Source organism: Callospermophilus lateralis, chromosome 10 (genome assembly GCF_048772815.1).
Source record: "Callospermophilus lateralis isolate mCalLat2 chromosome 10, mCalLat2.hap1, whole genome shotgun sequence".
NCBI lineage: Eukaryota > Metazoa > Chordata > Mammalia > Rodentia > Sciuridae > Callospermophilus > Callospermophilus lateralis.
The window spans coordinates 1,025,919-1,052,405 of NC_135314.1; the positions used below are offsets into that span (position 1 = coordinate 1,025,919).

Sequence of the window (26,487 nt, forward strand, 5' to 3'; positions counted from 1 at the left end):
GGCCCCACCAGCAAGGGTGCCCGCAGTGTGTGTCATGCATGTGTGCACATCTGCACACCAGATGCCTGTTCACGTGCTCTGACAGCCAAGCACGCTGTGTGTGCCAGCAGGGGGACACCCAGGGACAGAGCTCACTCTGCAGGGCTCTGCTCTTCTCACGTGGGGAAACTGCTCACAAACATGGTCTCCGTGGAAGGTCATTTTATTTGGTGCCTATTTGAAATGGCTTTGAAACACACAGGTGCAGAACCAGCCCCCCAGTTTTCTCCCAGTCCTCAGACAGCAGATCCCGAGGTAGGGGTGTGTTGGCACTGTGGCTGTGGGCAGCCCAGCGTGGCCCTGAGCACACACACTGCCAGACTTCTGGACTTCCGAGCATAGCGGAGCACTGGGGCAGGAGGCGCCACAGCCGGACTTGTGAGCCCCACAACACTCCTGCTTCGACTTGGCTGGGTCAAGTTCCGGTCAGATCTGGTGTGGTCTTGGGTCACCTGGGAGGCCGGCCAGGGAGAGGCCTGGAGGACCCCACGTCGGCCGGCTCTGGGGAAAGCCGCAGACACACCAAGTCCGGCCACACTCCTGGCCCTGCACAGTGTTGAGGAACATGGCCAGGCCTGGGGTGGCCGTGGGCCCTGAGCTTGGACTCTGCTCCAGTGGGGGCACTGTGGTTGCTGCAGATGGCAGGAAGCCGAGGAGAGGTGGCCCTTGCCCCGTGCCTGGCCGTCCTGTTCACCACCTGAGCAAGCCCATGCCTGTCTGCCTCTGGCACAGCCTGAGTGGGAGGGGACGGCTCCAGGTGCCCTGCAGACCAGGTGTCAGCACCCAACATCTTGCTGGTCTGCAGTGGGACTGGGTCCTGAGCACAGGCAAGGTGGAGGCAGGAGAGGGTCTGCGCCTGCCAGAGTGGCAGGGGGCCCTTCCCAGCGCCCGGGAGCTCAGGAGCCTGCAGGTGGGGTAAGCACAGGTCTCTGGGCTGGAAGTCCTGCGTCAGCCTCTTGCTGAAATCCAGCTGAGGTCTGATTTGGGCCTCTTAGAGCACGGGGCCATGACAGACTGGCCAGCATAGGCCATCAGGGGAGAGGCCGGAAGCCTTGGCATCAGGCTTTCTGTTGTCAACTTTTAGAAAACTACACTCTTTGGCTTCCTTTTATTTCTGGAGGATTACATGAAATGTGGGCTGTGTAGGAATGTCCCAGCCAGGTCCCGGGGGCTGGCTAGGTGCTCCCTGCCCTGTGCCTGTCCTGAGAGCCCCGCTTCATGCACGTCCGAGCCAGCAGAGACCCTATTAGGAGGAGGAGGTCATGAAACTGTTCTCGATGCAGAGGACCACGTGGGCGTTGCGGCAGCTTGTGGCTTCCTGTTCCAGCAGTCTGCCCGCCAGCAGTGGGGATGCCTGGCCCACGGCTCCGGCAGCCTCTGTCCGCCACGCCTCACAGTAGCTCTCGGTCAGCCTGCGCCCACTGGGGTCTGAGCCATGCCATACACTCTTCTGGGGCCTGCAAGATGCACCTGGCTGTCAGTCACACCCACACCCACCCCTCCGCAAGCAGAGACCCCTGCCCCCGGGGGAGGAAAGGTGGAGGCCAGCAAATAGCTGGCCCTGGGCAGAGGGAGGGCTGTGAGGTCCATGCTTTCCTTAGCTCCACCTCCTGGGTACACCAGCTGCAGAAGGGGCAGGTGTTGGGGCAGAGCCTGGACCAGGCAACCTCAGGACCAGTCTTGCCCAGCTGGGTGGACCTGGCTCCCGATAACCCTCACTGGCAAAGGGAGCCAGGTGCTGCCTGGCTAGGGACACCTCCACCTTCAGGGGGTCCTGTGACTGAGTCCCGCCTGTGGCGCTCAGGCTGGGTGCTTCTCAAAGCAGATGGCCAGGATCTGGGCACCTCCAGGAACACACTGGCCCAGAAGACACCCTAGCCACCCTTTCAAAGGCAGGAGCACTGGTGGAACATGCTGTTATAGCGGCAGGTGGAGGGGTGCTAGGCGTGAAGCCATTTAGGGGACAGTGGTCATTTCCATCAGTATACAAGCACACACAGCTGACCCGGGACTGTGCCTTGGGCAGTGATTCTCAGGATCATTAGTTCCCTGTGGTGTTTACATTGGGGGCACAGACTGGCCAAGTCACAGACGGTGAGTGTGGAGCTGTCCACCGTGGACAGGGGGCACCTAAACAAGGATCTCTCCTGTTCCTCTGGGTCTCGTAATCATGCCTGGGGCAGGGTAGGGTCAGGCCAGAGGCTGGGGTCCGTGTTGGGGGCCAGGGGTACACATCTCCTCTAGGGCTCTCCCCATGCTGCCATCCCGTGCACAGGGGACCTACCAGGCAGGGTGCCTCAGGACGTCCCTGCCATCGAAAGAGAAGAGGCGGGCCCCGGGCTTCAGCTGGCCCCTGGAGCCTGAAAACAGGGCCTCCCAGCTGGGAGCCAGAACTTCATCCTGCAGAGGGAAGTTGGCAGGGCTTCCTCGGTCTCTGGTCTTGTCCAGCCAGAGGGGCAAGCCAGGGAGCCAGCCCCATCCAGGTGCCTCAGCAGACCCCAAAGGCCCAATGAGACCCTCACCACCCTTTAGCCACACGCTGGGATCCTAGACTAAGGCCGAGGGGTCTGTTCCTCATGCTGGCCTCCTGCTCCCAGCCACCCTCCCCAGTCTTGGGCCTGGGGTCTGCACATCCACCGTCAGTGGTCCTGAAGACTCCAGAGCCATGGAGGGAAGCCACGTGGGGGGTACCGTGGCCGGGGCTGCTGGGCTGGGTGGCACCGATGTATTGGCATTTCCCAACCTGGCCGGTGTGTGAGGACCTGTCACTTGTGAGCATGCCCAGGGCTTCCGGGAAACACCAGGGCTGCCCTCCCACGCCCACCGTGTCTGCCCAGGAGTCGGCCTCCAGCCCCTTGGAGAAGCCTCTGCTGGGGAAGGACCCTCAGAGCAAGCCCCAGCCCAGGCCTGGGTCCATCTGGGGACACCCTCGTGAGCCCAGGGCCCCACAGGACGTGTTCCGCTCACCTTGAGGTTGACGATGGGAACGGTCCCACGGTCAGCACGGCGCACGATACTGTAGAGGTCCTGCAGCCGCGAGGACAAGAAAGCACGGAAGGTGCCAGCCAGCCCCACAGCTCGCGCCTGCTGGAAGCACTGGAAGTCGGCCCCTCGGATGCCGCGCATGCCGCCCGAGAGTGGGCTGTTGAGCGCGACCAGGTGGAGCTGCAGGGAGAGGCTGACACTGCATCCCCGGTGACCGCAGGGGCCCTGGGGACAGCACTGAACCCCTGCACACTACAGTACCACGTGGACAGGCATGGAGGGCTGAGCCCCACGTGCCTTGTGATGGGTGCCCGGGGACACCCAGACCACCAGCCAGGGCTGCAGAGGCAGGTGCTGCGGTCCCAGGAAACCCCCACGTGGACCCTGATGTCCTTGCCCATGGGCTCTGCTTGGCAGGTCCAGAGCGGTGGGCCAACCTGGCTGTGTGGGCTCCTCTGCCACCTGGAGCCTCTAGGACCTCAAGGGGACTGACAGCCACTTGGCCATGAGAGGGCGAGCCTCAGGCTGGACAGTGGCCACCACGTGTGGCACTGCCTAGTCAGAAGCCCACCTGCAGTGCCCCAGTCTCGGGAATCCTCCCTGCAGCTGTGGCTGCCCACCCCCTTTACCTGGCCCTGAGGACTAGGGCCAGGTGGACATGTACCCACTTTGGGGTCACTCACCACCGGCTGGAAGTCCTGGTGAGTGTGGGCAGGTGAGGCTGTGGGGCGGGCTGGCCGGAGATGCACGTAGGAGCCGTGGTGGTGCGGAGCTCCAGGGTAGGGCTGGGGATCGGGGAGGCGCTGGGGGCTGGCCAGGGTGTCGTCTGCTCTCCAGGGGCGCACGGTGGAGTAGGAGTGCTCCCGCCAGGGATATGGGTTGCCCTCGTGCAGCTGCACCACTGGGGGCTGGCGGACAGCCACTTCATTGTCCTGCAGGTCCAGGTGCAGGCTGTGCAGTGGGCTCCCACACACCAGGACCCCCCTCCCCCTGCATGTCCTTTTGTGCACTTGGAGGGGGCGTGGCTTCAAGATGACAGGCAGGGAGCTCCACCCAGACCCTGGGGGACCCTGGGTATAGGGGCAGGAGGGGTGGGAGCCCAGCCAGCTCTGGATACTTGATCATTGGACTTGCCCTCTGCTCAGGGGCCCCAGGCCCCTGTGCTCAGACTGCCGTGCTTGCTGGCCACAGCCCCGTGGCCACCCAGACCAAGGCCCTGACTGCAGCATTCAGTTCCTGAAGCCTCTGCTGGTCCCCCTCGGAGAGGTGACCTCCATGACCCCACTCCCAGCTCCTCAACTGTCCCCAGGGTCCTGAACGCCTGGCGCATGGCAGTTTCACCTGTCCCCACACTGCACTGTCCCCACAGCTGCCCCACACTGGGTTCTGGCAGTGTGGCAGTGTTGGGAGGGGCCTGCCATGTGCTGAATGAATGAACGCAGGGCTGAGCAGACTCAGCCGAGCCCACAGCAGGCAGCTCCCATAGCCTGACGCACTGCATAGCATACGGCCTCGTTCCTGAGCCACCCCTTGTCCACCCCCCAGCTGCCTACCATCCAGGTGCCAACTCAATGGTCCACCCATCCACCACCCACCTGTACATTTCTCTATCCACCCACCCACTCATCCATCCACCTAGCTACCTGTCCATTCATCTGTATATCCATCCATCCATCAATCCACCTGTCCATCCATCTACCAATCCTCCTGTCCATCCATCCACCAACCCACCTGTCCATCTATCTGTATATCCATCCATCTATTCACCCATCCACCAACCACCTGTCCATCCATCCATCCATCCACCCACCCACCAGTCCATCCATCCATCCACCTATCCACCTGTCCATTCATCCACCAGCTCACCTGTCTATCCATCTGTATGTCCATCCATCCATCCACCAACCCATCTGTCCGTCCGTCCATTCATCCATCTATCCGCCCATCCATCTACCAATCCTCTTGTCCATCCATCTACCAACCCACCTGTCCATCTATCTGTATGTCCATCCATCTATTCACCCATGCATCCACCAACCACCTGTCCATCCATGTATCCACCTGTCCATCCATGTATCCACCTGTCCATTCATCCACCAACCCACCTGTCCATCCATCTGTATGTCCATCCGTCCATTCATCCATCTATCCGTCCATCCATCTACCAGTCCTCCTGTCCACCCATCCATCCACCAACCCCCCGTCCATCTATCTGTCTATCCATCCACTCACCCACCAACCCACCTGTCCATCCATCCATCAAGCCATCACCAGCTCACCTGTCTATCCATCTGTATGTCCATCCATCCATCCACCAACCCCCTACTCTTCTGTTCATCTGCCCACACCCATTCTCCCTGGGGCATGCCTAGCGCTCAGGTGAGGAAAGATACAGAGGAGGACGGTGGCCCAGGGACATCGAGGCTGAGGGGGGCAATGAGGTGCGGACACAACCGAAGCCCGTGGCAGAGTTCCTGGGGGTCTTCACCCTCTGCCCAGCAAGGACACCCTGACAGCACACATTTGGCTCCAGGATTGCAGGTACCAAGTGTGACTCCAGAAACATGTCAGTGCGGGCCCAGAGTCCCCTGCTGAGCCCCCAGGGTTGTGCAGAGAGAGCATCCCCTTACCGTGCTGGGTGGCAGAGGGATCCGGGCCTCCAGCTGCAAGGCAACAGCAGGGTCACTCTGACACGGCCACAGCCTACCCCATCGGCTCATCCCTCCCCCAAATGAGCCCTCCCACCAGGGCAGAGGCCACCCAGGGTGCTTCCCAGAACCAGGCACATGTGGGCACCCGGTCCGTGTCTGCTGATAACCCCATAGCCTGTCCCTGGCCAGCAGGGGCCCTGGGGGCGCACCACGGGGTCTGGCTAGGCCTGGGGACAAGCAACGGAAACCCGGACACCCAGAAGTTCAGCTCAGGTGGACAGAGACTCCCAGGGATGAGGTGGGCTATTGAGGGCACAGGCTGGCTGCCCGGTCCTCACGTTTGCTACACAGGTAAGACACAGCCCCAGGAGTGCCGGCTGGGCCCCTCCTGGTCCTGGGAGAGCAGGAGCGAGGGCTGGCCTCGCTCCATCCATTCTGGGCCAAGGCTAGGTGTGTGATCCCAGATGAGTCACCGGAGCTGGGCCCTGGTGCTGGGCAGCCAAGATGTGTCTGAGGATTCCCCCACAGCGGGGTTCAGAACACACCGTGTGGAGACAAAGCCGAGCCCTGTCCAGCAGGGCCGAGCCAGGGCGTGTGGCTCGAGGGCTCCTGACGCCTCTCCTGACTGATGCCTTGCCTCAAGACGGTGGGGGCTTGCCGTCACCGAGGCCCACGTGAGCTCCAGGAGCCCAGCATAGCATACGTGACACACGTAACGTCGTTTCCCTTTACCCAAGATGCTCAAAAGTAGTTTGATGAGTGTTTAAACAGTGACAAGTGGCAGGAGCCTTGCTTGGGGACACCTGGCCCTGCTGTGGGTGCTGTCGAGGGCCTGGCCATTGCTGGGTGGGCGTGGCTCCTCGCCTTCCTCAGCCCCATGCCTCGCATCTCCCCAGGTTACGCCTGGTGGGCCCTCTGTGTACAGGGAGAGTGCTGCCCAGAGAACTCACCAGAACTTTCCGGAACCCGTTTCGGACCCGTACATAGAGTTCCTCCCTCTCAGCCACAAAGACGAGCCAGCCCTCGGGCAGCTCTCGTGCCCTGTCCAGCATGGTCTGGTGGGTGGCCCAGATCCTCACCTGCGGGACCCAAGCCTGCATGGGTTCCTGCTGCCCAGGGGGACGGGGAGGGGAGCAGGGCCCAGCCTGGGTGTGGACTTCTTTGTGGCCACCCATGGGAGGCCCTAGGTGAGTGACCCATGTGGGCCTAGCCCACACGGGTCCCTCTGCCACGGCCTCTGCACCCAGGGCAGGCCCCCCCTCCCTGAGCGTCCCAGACTCCACCCCCACCTGCCTGGAAGCTTACCCCTGAAGAGGTGCCCAGGGTTCCAGGGGGCCCTGGGGGGCCAGGTGGGCCTGGGGGGCCAGGGACACTGACAGCTACAAGAAAGAAGCAAGGTGGCCCCACGCAGCCACGCAGGTGGCTCTGGGGGAGCCCGACAGGACCCTGCCCAGGCCCACCTCCCCCGACTTACTCTGCCTGTGAGGACCAGGGAATGACGGGGGCCCCGGGGGGCCAGGGGGGCCTGGGGGGCCTGGAGGGCCCTGGCGCCCCTCATAGCCAATGCCAGGAGGTCCCTGAGGTCCGGGTGGGCCCGGCTGGCCCTGGATGCTCTCTCCCTTTGGACCCTGGGAAAAAACCAAAACGCGCTGTGTCATGCCCTGCATAGCCAGCCAGGGGTCCCTTCACGGGAATGGCCTCCGAGCCTCAGTCACCTCCCTGCCCCCCAAGGCCCCTCGGCAATCCAGGCAGAAGCGGGGCCCAGGCTCCCTGGGATTCTCGGGGCAGTGGCAGGACGCAGCCATGAGATAACTGTAAGGTGTCTGAGCCCCTGTGCCCACCCTGGGAGCTGCACTATGTCCCCGAGGGGACTGCCACACCCTGGTCACAGACAAAGACGTGGGTGGCTTGGGCCCTGAGCTCACAGGCGCTGCCTCAGCCTGGGTGGGCATCAACAGGCCTGGGTGGGCATCAACAGGCCTGGGTGGACATCAACAGGCCTGGGTGGACATCAACAGGCCTGGGCTGTCAGAGAGTACAGGGAGAGTGCCCTGTCCAGCATGGTCTGGTGGGCAGCCTGGGGCCCAGTCTTACCGGAATCCCAGGGTAGCCTGGTGGGCCGGGGGGACCTGGGGGTCCAGGCACACTTGAGCTGAAGAATCCGCCGCTGGCCCCTGGCTCCCCCTTCTCTCCTTTCTGTCCAGTGTCCCCCAGGTCCCCCTTCTCTCCCTGCAGAGGGAAATGCTGCTCTGAGAGCCCTGCGCTGGGTGGGGAGGGCAGGGGGACACTGGCCCCACGAGCCACAGGGGAGGCCTCCCCCACTGCAGAGTGGCAGGGCGCCCAGGTGCCCCTCTGGGGAGTGAACACAGGTGGTGGCCTGTCCGGGCAGCACAGAAGCCAGCCTCGTCTCAGACTGACACTCAGCACTGAGGACTTGGGGACCGGCCTCGGCACGAGCCAGGGACAGGGACCCACCCTCCCGACGTGGCCAGCAAAGTCACACACCTTCATCTCCGCTTCCAGGCTGAGGAAGTCCACGGGGAACTGCCCTGCAGAGGGGAGAGAGACGGGTTGGAGACCCCTGGGTGACCCTCTCGTGGAGGGGTCACACCCCTCCACCTCCGTTTGTCCTGTGTCCTCCACAGAGAATGGGTGCAGGTTTCATTAAATTCACTCCTAATTAATTGAGTTTTAAATATTTTTGCTAATGGTTTCTTTTCAAAATCTCATTTTTAACTGCTTCAGACTTGTCCGTCGTTGCTTTTCCTAAATTGCCCTTGCACCCCGTGGCTGGTGGCCTGCTGGCGTCTGTGGGCAGACCTGCTGGAAGCGCCGTCCCCCTCCTGGGCCCTGGGCTCGGCCTGCCAGCTGTCAGCAGTGGCTCCTGCCGGGCTGGGGTCCTTCTGCAGAGCAGAGCGTGGCCCTGGGAGTGGGGCTCCTGTGACTGTGGTGACGGCCTCTGGGGGCAGGGAGGACCAATCTGGCTTCTTCTCCAGGCTCAACCGACTCATCATTCACTTGGCTTACGTGTGGCCTACGTGGGCAGGTGGCTGGACCTGGCCAGCTGGGGTCCACGCAGCTCCCTGGCGTGGCCACTTGGCTTCACTCAGTCAGTGGTCCTGCCCATCCTGTGCAGGTGCAGAGGGCTCCGCATCTCGCCTCAGGTTTGGGAGACTCTGGGCCCTCTGCCTTCACCGTAGCTTCTCTGGCTGACCAGTGACAGGCACCCTGGACTGACCCCCACCCTGCACCGGCTGGGTGCTCTGCTGGCCTCCTCCTGTTCGAGCTCTTTCCTCGGTGGCTTCAGCTGCCTGAGCAGTTACCAGTGCCCGGAATCAGCCTCCCCTGTGCGCTCCACCTCTGTCCTTCGGTCATTGTTGGACGTGGTCAGAGTCACATCCTGGCTGGCCTGCCTGTTCCTGCTCAGACCCCAGGTGTGGTGTGCAGACGCAGGAGGGTCCCAGCTCCCACCACCTTCTCCGAGAGACGCTGTTGCTCCTGGCGGGCCTTGGGGACCATCCACCTGCACGGGCTGCCTCCCAGCTCGGAGGTGGCCCCAGCGGGGGGCAGGCCGACTAGTCCCTCCGGCCCCTGCTCTGGCGTCCATGTGCTGGCTCCCAGCAGTCATGCAGCTGCTGTACCCTCCACCCAGCCTGCCTGGTTGGTCAGGGCGGGCACCGGCCAGGGATCCAGCAGAGAGCCCTCACTCCCCTCGGGGAAGACGGAGTGCAGGGACCCACCTGGATGACCTCATTCAGAGCTGGCCCATGCAGCCCTGGACAGAAGGGCCTCTGTGCTTACCCTGGCCACACGCGCTCTCTGGAACCTACTGTGGGAGGGCGGGCATCTTGGATCTAGCTTGGGCTGCAGGTGGGCAGCTGTCTGCTCCAGAGTGGTGGGATGGTGGGGAACTCTTGCTGGAACCCTGTCCCTCCCAGGTCCTAGCTGTGTGGCTGACCAGGTGTCCCCAGATCCATGGCCTGAGAAGGCACTTCCTCCCACTAGAGCAGGGTCAGATGGCGACTGCCCTGCAGAGGGCTCAGGGCCCACCCAGGAGGCTGCCCACACACCCTGGGCCTGGGGCACACAGAACGCTCACCTGGAGGTCCAGGCCGGCCCACTTCTCCTTTGTCACCCTTTGGTCCAGAAGGTCCTGGCAGCCCTGGGGGAACAGAGACCTAGTGCCATCAAGGAAACCTGAGGGCCCCTCTACCCATGTGGGCCCTGACCTCTAGGCACTGTGTAAAAAGAGAGTTCCTAGACCAGAAAGGGGTGGCAGTGGATGGGGACAGTCAGACAGGCGCTCGTGGGGAGCAGAGGTGACAGGCCCCATGCTGCAGGCCAAGGGGGACCACACCACCTCTCCAGGCCCACCCTGCAGGCCATGGAGGACCACACCACCTCTCCAGGCCCACCCTGCAGGCTGTGCTAATACCCACACCACCCCTCCAGGCCCACCCTGCAGGCCAGGGGGACCACACCACCTCTCCAGGCCCACCCTGCAGGCCATGGAGGACCACACCACCTCTCCAGGCCCACCCTGCAGGCCATGGAGGACCACACCACCCCTCCAGGCCCACCCTGCAGGCCAAGGGGGACCACACCACCTCTCCAGGCCCACCCTGCAGGCCAGGGGGACCACACCACCTCTCCAGGCCCACCCTGCAGGCCATGGAGGACCACACCACCCCTCCAGGCCCACCCTGCAGGCCATGGAGGACCACACCACCCCTCCAGGCCCACCCTGCAGGCCAAGGGGGACCACACCACCTCTCCAGGCCCACCCTGCAGGCCATGGAGGACCACACCACCTCTCCAGGCCCACCCTGCAGGCCATGGAGGACCACACCACCTCTCCAGGCCCACCCTGCAGGCCATGGAGGACCACACCACCCCTCCAGGCCCACCCTGCAGGCCAAGGGGGACCACACCACCTCTCCAGGCCCACCCTGCAGGCCAGGGGGACCACACCACCTCTCCAGGCCCACCCTGCAGGCCATGGAGGACCACACCACCCCTCCAGGCCCACCCTGCAGGCCATGGAGGACCACACCACCCCTCCAGGCCCACCCTGCAGGCCAAGGGGGACCACACCACCTCTCCAGGCCCACCCTGCAGGCCATGGAGGACCACACCACCTCTCCAGGCCCACCCTGCAGGCCATGGAGGACCACACCACCCCTCCAGGCCCACCCTGCAGGCCAGGGGGACCACACCACCTCTCCAGGCCCACCCTGCAGGCCAAGGGGGACCACACCACCTCTCCAGGCCCACCCTGCAGGCCATGGAGGACCACACCACCTCTCCAGGCCCACCCTGCAGGCCATGGAGGACCACACCACCCCTCCAGGCCCACCCTGCAGGCCAGGGGGACCACACCACCTCTCCAGGCCCACCCTGCAGGTCACGGAGGACCACACCACCTCTCCAGGCCCACCCTGCAGGCCATGGAGGACCACACCACCCCTCCAGGCCCACCCTGCAGGCCAAGGGGGACCACACCACCTCTCCAGGCCCACCCTGCAGGCCATGGAGGACCACACCACCTCTCCAGGCCCACCCTGCAGGCCATGGAGGACCACACCACCCCTCCAGGCCCACATTGCAGGCCAGGGGGACCACACCACCCCTCCAGGCCCACCCTGCAGGCTGTGCTAATACCCACACCAAAGACAGCACATGGGTGGACCCCCGAGTGCAGCCCCACCATGGCAGGTCCTGGGAGCCCTACTGGGAGGGCCCTGAGGATTGGGATGGGACCTGGGGAGGTCTGGTCAGCCAGTGGGTGCTCAGCAATGTGCAGTCCGGAGCACAATGTCCTCCACCTCCCTGTGGAAGGCTATTGTCCCCCAGCCGCATTGGAACTCTCACCTTGCAGTCCCCGAGGCCCAGGGTGGCCAGACTCCACAAACGCCTGCAAAGAACAGGGTAAAGTGGCCTCTGAGGGACAATGCTCTGGAAACCAATGCCACCAGCCACCTGGGGTCCCCAAACCCAGAAGCCCCAAGCCCCTCTGACAGGCCACATCAGGGGAGCCCTGGGACAGGTGCGTGGAGTCAGGAGCCCTGGCCGTGTCGCACTGCCTGTGGGGGTCACCGCCCTACTGGGCCTTCGCTCTTCCTGGGGGACATGCCTCTTCATCCACAGCCCCAAATGCAGCCCCCAGCCCAGCCCACCCCAGAGGCCCTGGGGACAGGACTGGAACCAATGACAGGGAGAGGAGGGTGGTGGCTCCTCCGCCCGAGAGTGGGAGGCACAGGGACTAAGTGCTGTGGGCCCTGGATACTCACGTTGCTGTCGTAGATGGGCACCCCCGGAGGGCCTGGGGGCCCTGGAGGCCCTGGGGGGCCGGGCATGCCCTGTGGAGTGAGAGAGCTCTGGTCATGGGTGACTGGGAGGTGTGTGTGTCGATCAAACCAGGGTCTCACTGCTTACCTGAGGGCTCAGCCTGCAGCACGGGAAGCTCCACTTGGGAGCCCTCTCCCTCCGAGAGGGGCCACGTGCAGGGCCAGCCCCAGGGGGACCACACCACCTGCCATGGCCCACCCGCCAGCCCAGCCCTGTGGCTCTCCGAGCAGCTGTGTGACGTGACCTCCACGCGTGGGCCTCCTGAGAGAGCCCGTGGCCTTGCTGTTCCCGGTGGGCGTGGTCACGTGCCACTCCGACACGCTGCACGTGTGTGCATGTGTGTGTGCATGGTGCGTTTGAGCGCACACAGGAGCATGCGTGTGAGCACACATACACATATGGGTGGCTGGGAGTGTGCAGGTGTGTGCATTACGTGTGCGTGTCTGCGTGGGTGTTTGTGTACGTGTGTCAGAAGACCAGCGCTCTGTGGTCACCCAGCCAGCAGCTCTGAGAAGCTTCTGACAGGTGAACTGGGGACCCCAGACCTGGCCAGGCCACTCTGTCCCTGGCTGCCCTGGCCATCCCTGTCCACCCCTCACAGGGTACTCACCCTCATTCCAAGTCCGAGGCTGGCGTCTCCAGGTTCCCCCTTCTCTCCCTTCAGCCCATTCACCCCAGGGCGACCCTGGGCCAGAGCACAGTGGTGGGCTGTTGGGCACTGTGGGGGACAGCTGCAGACCCCCGCCGGCCAGGCTGCTGGGCCACAGCTCAGCCACCCACACCCACCTGGGCAGCTCCTTCCTGCCCTGCGCTGGCCCTCCCGCTTCTTCTTGCCCTAGCACCCAGGGGGTGGGGTGGGAGGTGGCTGACCCAGCAGGACCAGACCATGACCCTCTAACACCCAGGTATCCTCTGGCCTGAGCTCTCCCTGGACAAGGCCCAGGATATCCTTTGGCCACTTTAGGATATGGGCTGTGCCCAGGAGGTCAGCTGCCCACCCTTCCCCAAGCCAGTCCTGCGGTGGGTCAGGGCTCTCTGCACCTGTCAGGCTTGGCCTGCTGCCCACTGGGGCAGAGGCCCGACCAGACACCCGGTGCTTACCGGTCGTCCAGGAATGCCGATCTCGCCCTTGTACCCAGGCCGCCCATACGGACCCTGCAGAGAGGATGTGCACTGAGGCTGCAGGACCTCCTGAGCAGGGGGCTCTGAGGCCAAGGGAAGGGCCAGCCAAGGGCCAGAACGCTGGGCACCACTGTGAGCCGCCCACTGTGTCCCGCCCAACAGTCCCTTGAGTTTCAAGTTGCGGTTGAGATATAGGTACTGGGGCCATGTGCCCAGCAGCCAGGCAAGGTGACGAGGTCATTTCCGACCACAGCACAGTGGCTCAGGACGAGGGTCCTACTCACCGGGGGTCCTCGGAAGCCCGGCTCTCCCTGGACAGAAAACAGAGGCACTGTCAGGTGGTGCAGTGCTCCCCGCCTGGGGTTCCCGAGCCACATCTACAAGCTGGGTGGCCCCTGGGCTGCCAGCCACACCAGGGAGGTCGGGAGACCCAGCTGGGGTTCTGGACAGGGTCTGCACCTGGGCAGCTGCACAGGCAGGGCATGCCCTGGGTCTTGAGGCTCGAGGCCCATCTGTGCCAGGCCTGGCCAGGTCATCTCAGGCCCTACGCAGAGGTAAAGCCAAGGACACAGTCTTTCTGGGCCTGCGGATCCAACATTCTTGGTCCATCCCAACAGTCAAGGGGCTCTGGGCTCCGCGCACAGGGGGCCAGTCAGCCGCTCTTCAGGGCCTGCTGTGGGCTGCTGCTGGGGTGGGCCCAGGGCACAGGCCCCTCCAGGCTGTCCTGACTGCCCTGGCCAGCAGGCACAGGAGTGCAAGGGCACGCCCCACGTGGCCGAGAGGTGGACATGGGAGTGCAAGAGGGCCAGGCTGCAGGAGAGGCCCGTGTGCCAGGACCACGCTCCCTGAGGACAAGCCCCCCATGTCTCCTTGGTGGCCTGCAGGGGGTGCTGCCCTCACCTTGGCTCCTTTCTGGGCAGGGCCCAGGGTTCTGCCGTCAGGACCCAAGACACCGCCAGGCTCTCCCTTCTCCCCCTGGAACAGCAGAGTCACAGGTCAGGGCTCCCGGCAGGCAGGGCGGCATGGTGTCCCCAGGCCTCAAGGAGAACACCCAGGAACAGGGATGGACACGGACACAGCCCAAGCTGCAGCTGGCCACACGCTTGCTCAGAGGTCACTAGGGGCAATACAGCCCCATTGTACTAGGGGTCTACCCCAGAGTGGCCACTTGGGCAGATGGAGACTGTCCACTGGGCCAAGGAAGGCTGTCCACCAGAAGCACACCTTGGCTCTGGCTGAAGCTGGGTGCCAATCACGCTGGCCCCTGGCTGGCGGCAGCAGCTGGGCATATGGCACCCCAGCCCTTACCTTGGGTCCTGGGAAGCCCTGCTCGCCTCTGGAGCCCGGGTCGCCCTTTGGTCCAGCAGGTCCCTGGAGGCAAGACCAAGCGGAAATGAGCATCCCTGGAACCAGTGTCCACCAAGCTCCCAGGACCCCCACATCCTGCCCTATGGCTGCTCCTGGTCTGGCACCAGCATCGCGAGGTCCTGACTGGCCAGGGGCAGAGACGTGCTCACTCCTGCTACTGTCCTCCAGGACAGTGACTCCGCCCACCCCTTGGGCCTCGCGAGGCCCGCGCAGCTCCCTCTGCTCTGCCCTACGGGAGACCCCTCCAGACCCCAGCCAGCTCGGGAGCGGGGCCACTTACAGGGAAGCCTGCGAAGCCCGGCCTGCCCTGCGGAGAGAGGGACAGCGTCAGCCAAGGGTGGCCACGCCCTCAGGACACCCCGCGACTGACCGAGCAGCTGCTCAGCGACAAGAGCACATACCTCAGGCCCTGGTGCACTGGTCACTGCTCCCTGTGCACAGCCAGCAGAAGGCAGAGAGACAGGGAGAACGAGTTCAGAGTGGACCCGGCCCCAGCGTCTCCGCCAGGAGGGCAGCAGGACCCTTCCAGGAGTGCAGAGGAGGTGCTGCTCCCGGCAGCCATCCTGAGGGCCCTGGCCTGGCCTTCCCAGGGACATCCGGGGCAGAGGGACTGGTGGACACCACCGCTCGCCCCAGGCCACGGGCTCCCAGGCCATAAGCCTCTCCAGCTCTGCTGCAGGCTCCCGCTGACCGCCCCCCGGATACTCAGCCTCATTCCAGGCCCCACCCACAGGGCTCTCCAGTGACTGGGCCCTTGCGCCTGCGAGCACTGGCCTGGCCAGGGTCCCTAGCCCCGGCCTCTGGGTCTGCCCTGAGCCGTCCCTCCCTCCTCTCACACTGCTGTGCTTGTCCCATCTGCCCTCCTGTCCACTCCCGGTACTCAGATGGGCCCAGGCCAGGCGCAATTCTGACCATTCTCAGACTTAATCCAACCTGTGCCCAAGGACTACAGTGTTCCTGATTTTGAAAATGATGCTGTGCACAGAGAGGTTAAGTAAGTGTCTAGGGTCACACAGCTGTCGGTGCTGGAATGTGACCTGAGCCCTGGTGGTTGCCCCCATCACTGCTCTAACTCTGCATAGGGCAGCTCCTTCCAGGGAGAGCAGGAATCCGAGCTGCTGACCACACGTCTGTCTCCCCCAGCCCCTCCCACCCACACAGCGTCCTTACGTCCTGATCAGACACGTAGACCACGGGCCCCGGGGGTCCCGGGGGCCCAGGCAGGCCTGGTTGTCCCACTCCATCCTTTCCTGGGTCACCCTGGAAGAAAAAGCCGCAGGTCCAGCCCTGAGCACAGCGGCCCTGGCCAGGACCCAGAGCCCACCTGGCTTGGAGTGGCTCCTGGAGCCCACGGGGTCTGAGGGCATCGTGGGTGTGGACAGGCCGCCCCAGCCCCAAGAGCCACTCCTGCCAAATTGAGCGCCTTGTCCCATCTGGAGCCACGTGGGTGCAGACCCAGGGCAGCACCCTGAAGCCAGCCGACCGTCCACCCGCTGTGGGCCCTGAGCCCACGCTGCCCGACACTCACTCTCTCTCCGGGGCTTCCTTTGTCTCCTTTAGGTCCCTGCAGAAACGAGGAGGTGGCGGCGCTCAGAGGCGCCAATGGGTGGGGGGTGCGCCCCCAGGCAGGCGGGGGCTGGGGCGGGGACAGCCACCAAGGCCCCCAGGGTCCAGCAGGCCCACTGGGCCCTGGGGCACGGGAACTGCAGGGCCGGGCCCCCAGGAGACCCAAGGCGGCCGGTGGGCCAGCTCTCTACGGGAGAGTTCCTCCAGGGCCTCATGCCCCACACCCGGGGCCACCAGGGTCACTCACCGGGGGCCCTGCCGCGCCTTCTCGGCCAGGAAACCCGCGGGCTCCGTCGGCTCCAACTGCCCCCTGGAATGAACAGAGGGTCCAGCCTGTCAGCCACCGGGCCTGGGGCTGTGGAGACTCACCAAGAGGAAGCCCAGAGAGGCCGTGACCGTGAGGACCCTTGGGTTTCTGCTGGTCACTGGCTCAGCCCCGGGTGATGCTGCCTGTCACCTACTGGGGCTGTGGGTGGGTGAGGAGGAGGGAAGTCGGGCCGGAGGCGTGTTTGGCTCCCGGGAAGGGCCGTGGGGCGCAGGTGGGGTCTGTGCCCTCCGCTGGTACACCCAGGGAACACTGGGCTGGGCTGGCCTGCGTGCCCTGCGGGCCACCTCCGAATCAAGGAAGGGTTCCAGTGTGAGGAAAAGAGGCAGGCCAAGGAGGAGGGGCAGTGTGGGACCTGACCCTGCTGTCACCCGTGTCCTCCACACAGGCCTGGCTGTCACGGGCGGAGCCCAATGGCCCCATCTGCTGTGGTATGGGAGGACAGGCTCCCGGGGTCCCTCTCGGTCCCCCCGTGGTCCAGTTCCTGAACCTGAGTCAGGGGCTTACCTTGGCCCCAGGTGGCCCGCTGGCTCCAGGATCCCCCTAAATGGACAAAGTGTCTCAGTGAGTGGGTGGGCACTCCCAGAGTGGGCAAGCCGTGGAGGAGGGGCTGAGTGCCAGGTGCAGCCCGCAAAGAGCAGAGGCCCTGGACAGTGGGCACGAGTAGCCCAATGCTCCCGCAGCACCTGGCTGGACTGTTCTGGAGGCTGGAGGCAGAGCCCACTGACCCCAGAGAGGCATAAGTGACCTTCTGGAAGCTCAGCCTTTGAACTTGCCCCAGGTTCACAGCCAAGCAAAGCTTCCCACAGGGGCAGTGGGACAGGAGGGCCTGGCCGGAGCGGGCCCCGAGGGGACCCGCTGACTTGGACAGAGCTCCTGCTGGGGAAGGCTTGCCGGGGCGGGTGAAAGGGCCGCGGCCTGGGAGCCGAGGACCCCGGCCTGGACTTCCGTGTGGTCCCCCGCGCTGGCCCTGCCCGGCACCAGCTCAGGCCTGGGGAGGGGTGGGGCTGGGTCCTGGGTGGGGAGCAGCACAGAGCTCCGGGTCCTCCAGGGGCCCCTTCCCGTGCCCTCGGGTGCCTGGGCCAGGGAGCTCTGCAGGCCTGGGGAGAGGGCCGCGCCCCTGCTCGGCCCTGCAAGGCCCTGGCTGTCTTCCCATCAGGCTTTGGCTGCACTTTGCCAGTTTCCCTCCTGGGATCAGGAGACCGAGTCACCAAAGCTGTGACTGGCAGCGCGGAAACAGGGGACTGACCTTGAGTCCTGGCGGGCCGGGTGGTCCCTGTGGGGGCAGAGCAGACAGCATCAGTGCAGCCCGGCCCTGCCCGGAGACCTCTCTCCCGTGGGAAAATGAGCCTGATCCCAGCACTTCAGCTCCACCCCAGATGAAGCTTGCGTCCTGTGGGGGAGCAGCGCCCCGAGACGGCAGCAGGCCGGGGCCAGCCCGGGGCCCAGGTGCCCAAGCCACCCTGCCCGTCCGGAACCCAGCAGACTCATGTCTTATGAAACGGAGACATAAACACTCGGTGTGGAACCGCCCACCCAGGGCAAGTGGTGAGCTGCCCCTGACACGGGCGTGTCCCTCCAGACCCCCCGGTGCCCTGGAGCCATTTTTGTGGCCCAGAGCAGGGCAGGACCTCCTAACAGGGGGACAGTGACCTCTAGAGACGACATTGCTGTGGGCGCCACACTAGGGCCCCATCTTCCCCAGACCCTCCTGGCTGACCCGACCCTGCCGTGTCACAGGTGGCGCAGAGCAGGGTGGAGATGCCGTACGCGACCCTCTGTGTAAGTCAGATCAGCTCAGGCCCTTGTTCCTTACGTCCCCAAACCAGGGCCAGAGAGAGAGCTCCACGTCTCCTTTCCCAGGAAAGACTGGTCCTCTAGGCCTGTCCACCCTGGCTCGTTCACCCTGACCACCACTGCATTTCCCTCTGGAGGGACTTTCAACTCAACAGTGTCCCCAGGGGGCGGGGCCGAGGGTAGACAGTGCCTGGGAACACAGCCCCCCCCCACTGTGGCCGCTCCTGGCCCACGGGAGCCTTTTACAGGCACATAGGGGCCCCCAGCTCATGGGCAGTACCTGTGGTCCCTCAGAGCCGCGGGCTGTTGACCAGAAAGGTGCTCCGGAGCCTTCCATGTCGTCCTGGAGTGGACATAAGAGGGACACTTCTTAAAGAGGAGAGGACCCCACCCTGGGCCTGGGCTACTAGAGCTGGGCCATAGCAGAGTGGGTGGTTCCCAGGGCCAGGCCACCTGGGAAACAGCTGTCCTTGGGGGGCTTCGCAGTGACAGGGACCTGGTGGGGTGGGGCCTGCACAGTCCCTCCAGGGTGGCTCATCTGCCTGGCCTGCGCCTGTGCTGTGACTTGGCTGTCCCCTGAGGGGCTTTAGGGACCTGAGGGACAGGGGCCTGGGGAGGACAGCTTGATCACTGGACGATGGGCATGGACACCTGTGCTCAGCGTACATGGGAGCCACCAGCACTGGCAGCCCTCAGCCCTCAGGGCTCACGGGCCACCGGGGACAGCCCGGGCTGTGTGGCAATGCTTGGCCGAGAGCGGGGCAGCCCGGAGCTGCCCCAGGGCGAAGGTGGGATGGCCGCCTGGCCTCCTAGGAGCTAGGACTCACAAATCCAGCAGCAAGTCCTGGTCCTGGTGGCCCAGGGGGGCCCGGCGGTCCTGGAGGTCCAGCGGGACCAGGGGCTCCTACGAAGCCGCTCTCCCCGGGAGCACCAACAGGGCCAGGGTCTCCCTTGCTTCCCTGCCCAGGGTAAAGAACAGTGTCACCACCCTCTGCCTCTGGGTCTCAGAGCAACCCCAGAGGCCACCGTGTCCCCAGGATGGCTGTGTCCTGCAGAGTGGAGAGTGCAGAGCGAACACGCTGGAGCGACGCGAGTCCTTGTGAGGGTCCAGGCCGCTCAACCACAAGCACCAAGGGCCAAGCGAGACCTGCAGCTGCACGTCGAGCCTGTGGCCTGCTCCCCAGAGCACAGCACATGCATGTGGCCCAGCACGCTCGCTCACGGCCACGTCACTCCCTGAGCCTCAGGTCCTCCTCGGAAAACCAGGACAACCAGCACATCTCTCGACATGGGACAGCGGCACACCGTGTTGTGAGACCCCGAGCCCAGTGCTGGCCGGAAACCGGCAGGAATGTGACCCATTGCCCTGTTAGAGTGGCAACCGGCCACTCTGTAGACCCCTCCCCACTGCCCACTGCCCCCGCAGGTGCCTGGCGCTGAGCCCAGCCCTGGGCTGCTGCAGCCACGGCCAACCCTGGTCCCAGAGTCTCCTGCGCGTCCCGGCCCCTCCCGCTGCTCCACCCTCAGACCCAGTCCACCCAGGGCTGGTTCCACCCCCTCCACTCTGGTTTAATCTGCCTCCACCTAGATCCGGGCCAGCACCCACCACCCAGCCAAGGAGGGGAGCCCTGGGCGTCTTGGGCATTTCTGGGTGGAGGGTGCCTTGGTGGGGGCTGTCCTGGACATTTGTGGAGGTGGCCAGCAGAGGAGAGACCCCGCCCAGCTGGCAGGCAGCACCTCCTCCTTCCCAGGGTGCTGTCCCTGCCCCTCTCCCCTGGGCAGGCTCACGAGGAGGTGGCCCAGGGTCTCCCTGCAGGCTGCTTGGCTGAGTCAGATGAGGGTCCCGCAGGGCAGGCCCAGACTTCAGGCCTGTCCCAGGGAGGCTGGGACCACAAGAGGGGGGCAGGGAAGGCCTGAGGAGCAGAGGCTGCCATCAGAAGTGCGGGCAGGGCTGGGAGGGTGCTCCCCTGGGAAGCCGTGTGGGGACGCTGGGTCCTGCTGGGCCTGGGCAGCTCCCACCCTGCGGCTCGCGGCCCCTCCGAAGCCCCCCACCCCTGGAGTGTTCACTGGACACCTCTGCCCTCGCTTCACCAGGACAGCAGGACTCGGGGGCAAGGGGCACCAGGGGAGGCGTGGCCCTGCCCGATTCCTGGCAGCATGGACAGAGCTGGGGCCGTGGCAGCAGCAGGAGCACACTCCCTGACCACAGCACCCCCTGCACCAGCTCGGAGCACTTCATGGAGAATGGCACCAGCGTTTGTACCTTGGGTCCTGGGGCGCCTGTGTCACCCTGTGGGGAGAAGGACAGCATTACCACCAGGTCCAGGCCAGTGAGGGAGCGAGGGGAAGGCAGATGTCCCAGGCCAGCTCGGACCAGGGCGGCCATGCTGCCTCCCGGGCCCGTGGGCCCGCTCCAGGTGGAGCCTGGGGCTTGGCAGGGAGAGTCCACCCCAGAGGAGCACGTGTCTAGCCTCCCGGCTCCATCGGTCCTTCCTCACTCCTGTCCCCAGGAGGCCTCCGCCCACCCCTCCTTCACAGAAATCCCACCGGGGCCTCGGGAGGCCTGCCACCCCCAGGAGCTCTGACTCCACCCAACGGAGACGCGAAACAAAACTCCACAAATGCAGAGTCGGCCTTAAAGCTGTGCCCCTGGCATCGCCAAGAGAGCCTGAGCTCTCCTCGCGGTCCTGAGACCCCCAGGCTGAGGCCTGTCCCCAGCCTGTCCCAAACGTGCAGGCCCCTCCACCCCCTGGCTCCGCGGTGGTGCTAGGTCACGTCCACAGGGCGTGTGGCAGGGGACTCACAAGACTGCCTTTCTGGCCCGTCTTTCCTGGTGGACCCTCTTTTCCTGGAGCACCGGGGGGGCCCTGCAAGAGAGGAGCCGGTGAGGGTCTGGGTGCCCCCCGCGAAGAGCTGGGGCTGGCTCAGTCACCTGCACCTCAGGTTCCCAAGAGGCCAGGACGTAGCGTGTCCCTGGACCTGGGGCGAGTCCCCCCGCTCGCAGGGCACCTGACTTGGCCCTGAGACAACTGCACTCAGGGCTTGTCCCCATCTCTCTCCTGTCCCAGGGCCAGGGCCTGACCCCAGGGCCTGGCACATGCTAGGCAGGGGTGCCACCTTGGAGCTGCACCAGCCCCTTTCATATTTGCTTTGAGACGGGGCCTCACTAAGCCGCCAGGCTGGGCTGGAACCTGCAGCCCTCCCGCCACACCTCCAGGTGTCTGGGATCGCCCCTGTCGCCACACACCCAGTCTCTCCTTTTCAAGTTGCCAATCAAATTCAAGAGGACAAGAAGTGACCAGGGACCCCGTGGAGCACGGCAGGTAGCTTGCAGTGGTTGGGAATACCATGACGTGCTTCCGAGAGGCCGGCTGGCAGGGGGCCCACTTGGCTTTCCTGGTCACCCGGGTGCAGAAGCGTGCCGTGGAAGAAGCCCTGCGGGCCCACTGAATTATGTGGCCAAGGAGCCACGCTGCTGGCAGCAATGACTCTGTGGGTACCGTGCCGACGGGCAGCAGGCCACAGGGGCTCCACCTGCCCCCAGTGGGCCCTGATGAGGCTCTTGCTTCTCCGTCCCCACCGGGAGGCTCACCCCCTCTCCGTCCTCACTGGGAGGCACTGTGAGCTCAGTAGACCTGCCCAGGCCAGAGAGGTCCACCAACCCATCGGCACCCCCAGGACTACAGGGTGGCCCACACAGGCCCTCTGACCCCAGGAATGGCCCAGGTACACGGCCCACCTGGAGGAATGGGCTGGGGGCCAGGACTAGGGAGGCCAGGTGGCCAGGGGAGGGCCCAGGTAGGCACTGAACCCCGTTCCCAGCAGACAGGGCCCCACTGGTGAACAGCCAGACTCACCGGGGGGCCTGGAAGCCCAGGGGATCCGTCGCGCCCAGGAACCCCAGGGAGGCCAGCGGGTCCCGGAACATGGGAGCTGTTCATGCCAAAGCGGCCAGGCTCCCCAGGCAGGCCTGGGACACCCGGAGGCCCAGGGGGGCCAGGGAAGCCACGTGGGCCCTGCAGAGACAGACCATCAGGGCCCACACAGCCTTGCCCACCCCAGGGTCCCTGCTGGGCCTCATGGGGGCCACAACTGTTCCACCCGCCCAGGGGGAGAGCAGGCAGCTGCCACTCACCCTGAGGCTCTCCAGGTCACCACCAAAGCCGGAGCCTTCCATGTCGATGAAGGTCTGAGGGGACAGCCAGGGAGGCCTGTCCTTAGGAGAGAGGCCCTGCCCTGCCCAGCACCGGGCTGGCCCTGTCAAGCTGTACCCTGACCACTGCCCACAGCAGACATGCAGGACTCCCCCAACCAGAAGCAAAGAGAAGCGAGCAGTACCCTGTACTGGCCCCAAAGACACAAAGGGGTCCAGGGCCACCCGTGGCCACTCAGAGCTGGCCATGGCCCTGCAAGCCCTGTGAGCCAGAGGAAGGTGGTCCCCCAGGCCGGACACCAGGAGGCCATTCTCAGGCTGGAGGAAGAGGACTCACCAGCTTGTCCTGTCTGAGGGAGGGTCCCGGTGGCCCTGGAGGCCCTTGGGGTCCTGGGGGTCCTCTCGGCCCGATCCCAGGATCTCCCTGGACACCAGACAGACATGTCACACCAAGGCTCATGGCCCAGAGGCTGGGACGGGGGGCTCTGCGCACTCACCTTCTCGCCCTTGGGGCCCGTATCTCCTGGAGTCCCCGGGAAGCCCTGTGGCCCAGTGTCACCCTGGAAGACAAGGTGCTGGGGTCAGCCTGAGCCTGCTGTCCTGGACGCTCCTCTCCCAGAGCAAGGGACAGAGGAGTCCAGGAACCAGGATGGCACCATGTCACCAAGGGGCCCCCAGAGTGAGGACTCGAAGGTGACCCACCTGCTGCGAGGGACGCCCTTGAGCACACCAGACCGTGTGGCACCCACCAGGGAGTCCCACCTCGCCCACAATGGAGGCTTGGCCACACACGTGGACGCTCATGTGTGCCCTCCCTGTGAGCTCGGAGGCTAGGACACTGCCAGCCAGACCCTCTCGGGCCTCACGCGGCCTCGCCTCCGGGTGGCTTTGCCTCCAGGGGCACAGTGGTCCCCAGGGGCTCCTCTGGCCAGCGGGAAGACCTGCCCCTGCTTCCTTGGGGCTGGCCCGGGCCCCGCTCTCTGCCTCCTGGCGGCATAGCCTGTTGGCCAGCTGTTCCCCTCCACCTGCCGCCCTGCGTCCTCTGTCCCTGGAGGTGGCCCTCCTTGTTTTCAACACTCTCCAGGCAGGAACTCCAGGTCCGGGGGCCCCCCTCCCAGGCCTGCCCGCCCTCCCTCCGGGCACCTGGCAGTCAGCCAACGTCCCAGCACCTAAGGGAGCCACCAGCACTTAGACTGGAATTTTCTTCACAAAGTGAAGTTGCACTTTGGAGACGGTTTCTCTGTGATAGCCCCGGCTGGGTCTAAAGGCCTGACACCGTGAGGACATCTGGCTCAGAAAGAAAAGCAGACTTACGGGCCTTCCGTCTTCCCCCGGCTCTCCCTGGAACGTGCAAGAGAGACCGTTAACCAAGGGGCCACCCTGCAGCGCCTCCCGGAGTCTGAACACACAAGCGCACCTCAGCTTAGACAGAACCCCTCTACCACAGGGAGGCGCCCTGCAGCAGAGCTCAGGTCTCGGGGGCCGCTCTCCCCAGGTCCTACCTCCCACACCCCGACCCCCTTCCACCTCCCGTCCCAGGCAGATGGCTGCTTCTGGGCACCCAGGGTCCCAGGGTGCTGCTGCTCTGGCCTGAGTCCACTCTCACCAGCCCCACCTCCAGCCAGACCACGAGGTGGACAGTACTCACCGGCTCACCATCCCTTCCTGGGGCACCATCCTTCCCTGGTGGCCCTGGAGGTCCCGGGGGTCCCTGTGCCCCAGGGACAGGCTGTGCATTGGAACCCTGCACCACTGGGCCTGCAGGGCCTGGAGGACCGACGGGGCCAGGCAGGCCCTGAGCTCCGGGCTCCCCCTTTTGTCCCTTCAGGCCTCCCTGGAGACAAAGACAGGAGAAGACGGGCTACGGTGACCTGCCCAGTTCTTCTCCATGCTGTGGCCACAGAATCCTAGAAAGGGCACACAGGGTAGGCGTGCAGAGGACACGGTGGACATGCAGAGGACACGGGGTGGACGTGCAGAGGGGACAAGATGTGGATGTGCAGAAGACACAGGGTGGGCATTCAGAGGACACGGGGTGGACGTTAAGAGGACACAGGGTGGGCATGCAGAGCACACGGGGTGGGCATGCAGAGGACACGGGATGGACGTGCAGAGGGGACACGGGGTGGACGTGCAGAGGGGACACGGGGTGGACGAGCAGAGGGGACACGGGGTGGACGAGCAGAGGGGACACGGGGTGGACGTGCAGAGGGGACACGGGGTGGACGAGCAGAGGGGACACGGGGTGGACATGCAGAGGGGAAACGGGGTGGACGAGCAGAGGGGACACGGGGTGGACGAGCAGAGGGGACACGGGGTGGACGAGCAGAGGGGACACGGGGTGGACGTGAAGAGGGGACACGGGGTGGACGAGCAGAGGGGACACGGGGTGGACGAGCAGAGGGGACACGGGGTGGACGTGCAGAGGGGACACGGGGTGGACGTGAAGAGGGGACACGGGGTGGACGTGCAGAGGGGACACGGGGTGGACGAGCAGAGGGGACACGGGTGGACGTGAAGAGGGGACACGGGGTGGACGTGCAGAGGGGACACGGGGTGGACGTGAAGAGGGGACACGGGGTGGACGTGCAGAGGGGACACGGGGTGGACGAGCAGAGGGGACACGGGGTGGACGCGCAGAGGGGAAACGGGGTGGACGCGCAGAGGGGACACGGGTGGACGTGCAGAGGGGACACGGGGTGGACGAGCAGAGGGGACACGGGGTGGACGTGAAGAGGGGACACGGGGTGGACGTGCAGAGGGGACACGGGGTGGACGAGCAGAGGGGACACGGGTGGACGTGAAGAGGGGACACGGGGTGGACGTGCAGAGGGGACACGGGGTGGACGTGCAGAGGGGACACGGGGTGGACGAGCAGAGGGGACACGGGGTGGACGAGCAGAGGGGACACGGGGTGGACGTGCAGAGGGGAAACGGGGTGGACGAGCAGAGGGGACACGGGGTGGACGAGCAGAGGGGACACGGGGTGGACGAGCAGAGGGGACACGGGTGGACGAGCAGAGGGGACACGGGTGGACGTGCAGAGGGGACACGGGGTGGACGTGCAGAGGGGACACGGGGTGGACGAGCAGAGGGGACACGGGGTGGACGTGCAGAGGGGAAACGGGGTGGACGAGCAGAGGGGACACGGGGTGGACGAGCAGAGGGGACACGGGGTGGACGAGCAGAGGGGACACGGGTGGACGAGCAGAGGGGACACGGGTGGACGTGCAGAGGGGACACGGGGTGGACGTGCAGAGGGGACACGGGGTGGACGTGCAGAGGGGACACGGGGTGGACGTGAAGAGGGGACACGGGTGGACGTGAAGAGGGGACACGTGGTGGACGAGCAGAGGGTACACGGGTGGACGAGCAGAGGGGACACGGGGTGGACGAGCAGAGGGGACACGGGGTGGACGTGCAGAGGGGACACGGGGTGGACGAGCAGAGGGGACACGGGGTGGACGTGCAGAGGGGACACGGGGTGGACGAGCAGAGGGGACACGGGGTGGACGAGCAGAGGGGACACGGGGTGGACGTGCAGAGGGGACACGGGGTGGACGAGCAGAGGGGACACGGGGTGGACGTGCAGAGGGGACACGGGGTGGACGTGCAGAGGGGACACGGGGTGGACGTGAAGAGGGGACACGGGTGGACGTGAAGAGGGGACACGGGGTGGACGTGCAGAGGGGACACGGGGTGGACGTGAAGAGGGGACACGGGGTGGACGAGCAGAGGGGACACGGGTGGACGTGAAGAGGGGACAAGGGGTGGACGAGCAGAGGAGACACGGGTGGACGAGCAGAGGGGACACGGGGTGGACGTGAAGAGGGGACACGGGGTGGACGTGAAGAGGGGACACGGGGTGGACGTGAAGAGGGGACACGGGGTGGACGAGCAGAGGGGACACGGGTGGACGTGAAGAGGGGACACGTGGTGGACGAGCAGAGGGGACACGGGTGGACGAACAGAGGGGACACGGGGTGGACGAGCAGAGGGGACACGGGGTGGACGAGCAGAGGGGACACGGGGTGGACGAGCAGAGGGGACACGGGGTGGACGTGAAGAGGGGACACGGGGTGGACGTGCAGAGGGGACACGGGGTGGACGTGAAGAGGGGACACGGGGTGGAC

General features: G+C 65.3%; 1 protein-coding gene across 5 annotated transcripts in view; it reads right to left on the bottom strand.

Moving 5' to 3' along the window:
* Positions 1 to 184: 184 nt before the first annotated feature.
* The window catches only part of Col18a1 (collagen type XVIII alpha 1 chain), a 100,898-nt gene continuing 74,595 nt past the window's right edge, over positions 185 to 26,487 (bottom strand). For 3 of the 5 annotated variants that reach the window (XM_076868070.2, XM_076868068.2, XM_076868065.2), the window contains 35 exons: positions 24,003 to 24,188; positions 23,669 to 23,695; positions 22,852 to 22,914; positions 22,692 to 22,778; positions 22,337 to 22,390; positions 22,059 to 22,217; positions 21,006 to 21,068; positions 20,465 to 20,491; positions 19,029 to 19,160; positions 18,482 to 18,544; positions 17,654 to 17,680; positions 16,912 to 16,947; positions 16,327 to 16,389; positions 16,042 to 16,077; positions 15,684 to 15,773; positions 14,915 to 14,944; positions 14,794 to 14,820; positions 14,454 to 14,516; positions 14,046 to 14,120; positions 13,430 to 13,456; positions 13,125 to 13,178; positions 12,634 to 12,708; positions 11,966 to 12,034; positions 11,547 to 11,589; positions 9,775 to 9,837; positions 8,181 to 8,224; positions 7,770 to 7,904; positions 7,150 to 7,303; positions 6,981 to 7,054; positions 6,626 to 6,754; positions 5,655 to 5,687; positions 3,708 to 3,956; positions 3,007 to 3,204; positions 2,324 to 2,439; positions 185 to 1,496 (listed from right to left, as the gene is read on the bottom strand). In XM_076868070.2, coding sequence (XP_076724185.2) covers positions 1,286 to 1,496; positions 2,324 to 2,439; positions 3,007 to 3,204; positions 3,708 to 3,956; positions 5,655 to 5,687; positions 6,626 to 6,754; positions 6,981 to 7,054; positions 7,150 to 7,303; positions 7,770 to 7,904; positions 8,181 to 8,224; positions 9,775 to 9,837; positions 11,547 to 11,589; positions 11,966 to 12,034; positions 12,634 to 12,708; positions 13,125 to 13,178; positions 13,430 to 13,456; positions 14,046 to 14,120; positions 14,454 to 14,516; positions 14,794 to 14,820; positions 14,915 to 14,944; positions 15,684 to 15,773; positions 16,042 to 16,077; positions 16,327 to 16,389; positions 16,912 to 16,947; positions 17,654 to 17,680; positions 18,482 to 18,544; positions 19,029 to 19,160; positions 20,465 to 20,491; positions 21,006 to 21,068; positions 22,059 to 22,217; positions 22,337 to 22,390; positions 22,692 to 22,778; positions 22,852 to 22,914; positions 23,669 to 23,695; positions 24,003 to 24,188 — 2,982 coding nt within the window. In that variant the 3' untranslated portion in view covers positions 185 to 1,285. The remainder of the gene's footprint in view (positions 1,497 to 2,323; positions 2,440 to 3,006; positions 3,205 to 3,707; positions 3,957 to 5,654; positions 5,688 to 6,625; positions 6,755 to 6,980; positions 7,055 to 7,149; positions 7,304 to 7,769; positions 7,905 to 8,180; positions 8,225 to 9,774; positions 9,838 to 11,546; positions 11,590 to 11,965; positions 12,035 to 12,633; positions 12,709 to 13,124; positions 13,179 to 13,429; positions 13,457 to 14,045; positions 14,121 to 14,453; positions 14,517 to 14,793; positions 14,821 to 14,914; positions 14,945 to 15,683; positions 15,774 to 16,041; positions 16,078 to 16,326; positions 16,390 to 16,911; positions 16,948 to 17,653; positions 17,681 to 18,481; positions 18,545 to 19,028; positions 19,161 to 20,464; positions 20,492 to 21,005; positions 21,069 to 22,058; positions 22,218 to 22,336; positions 22,391 to 22,691; positions 22,779 to 22,851; positions 22,915 to 23,668; positions 23,696 to 24,002; positions 24,189 to 26,487) is intronic. The other 2 variants (XM_076868066.2, XM_076868067.2) reach the window with 2 other exon arrangements.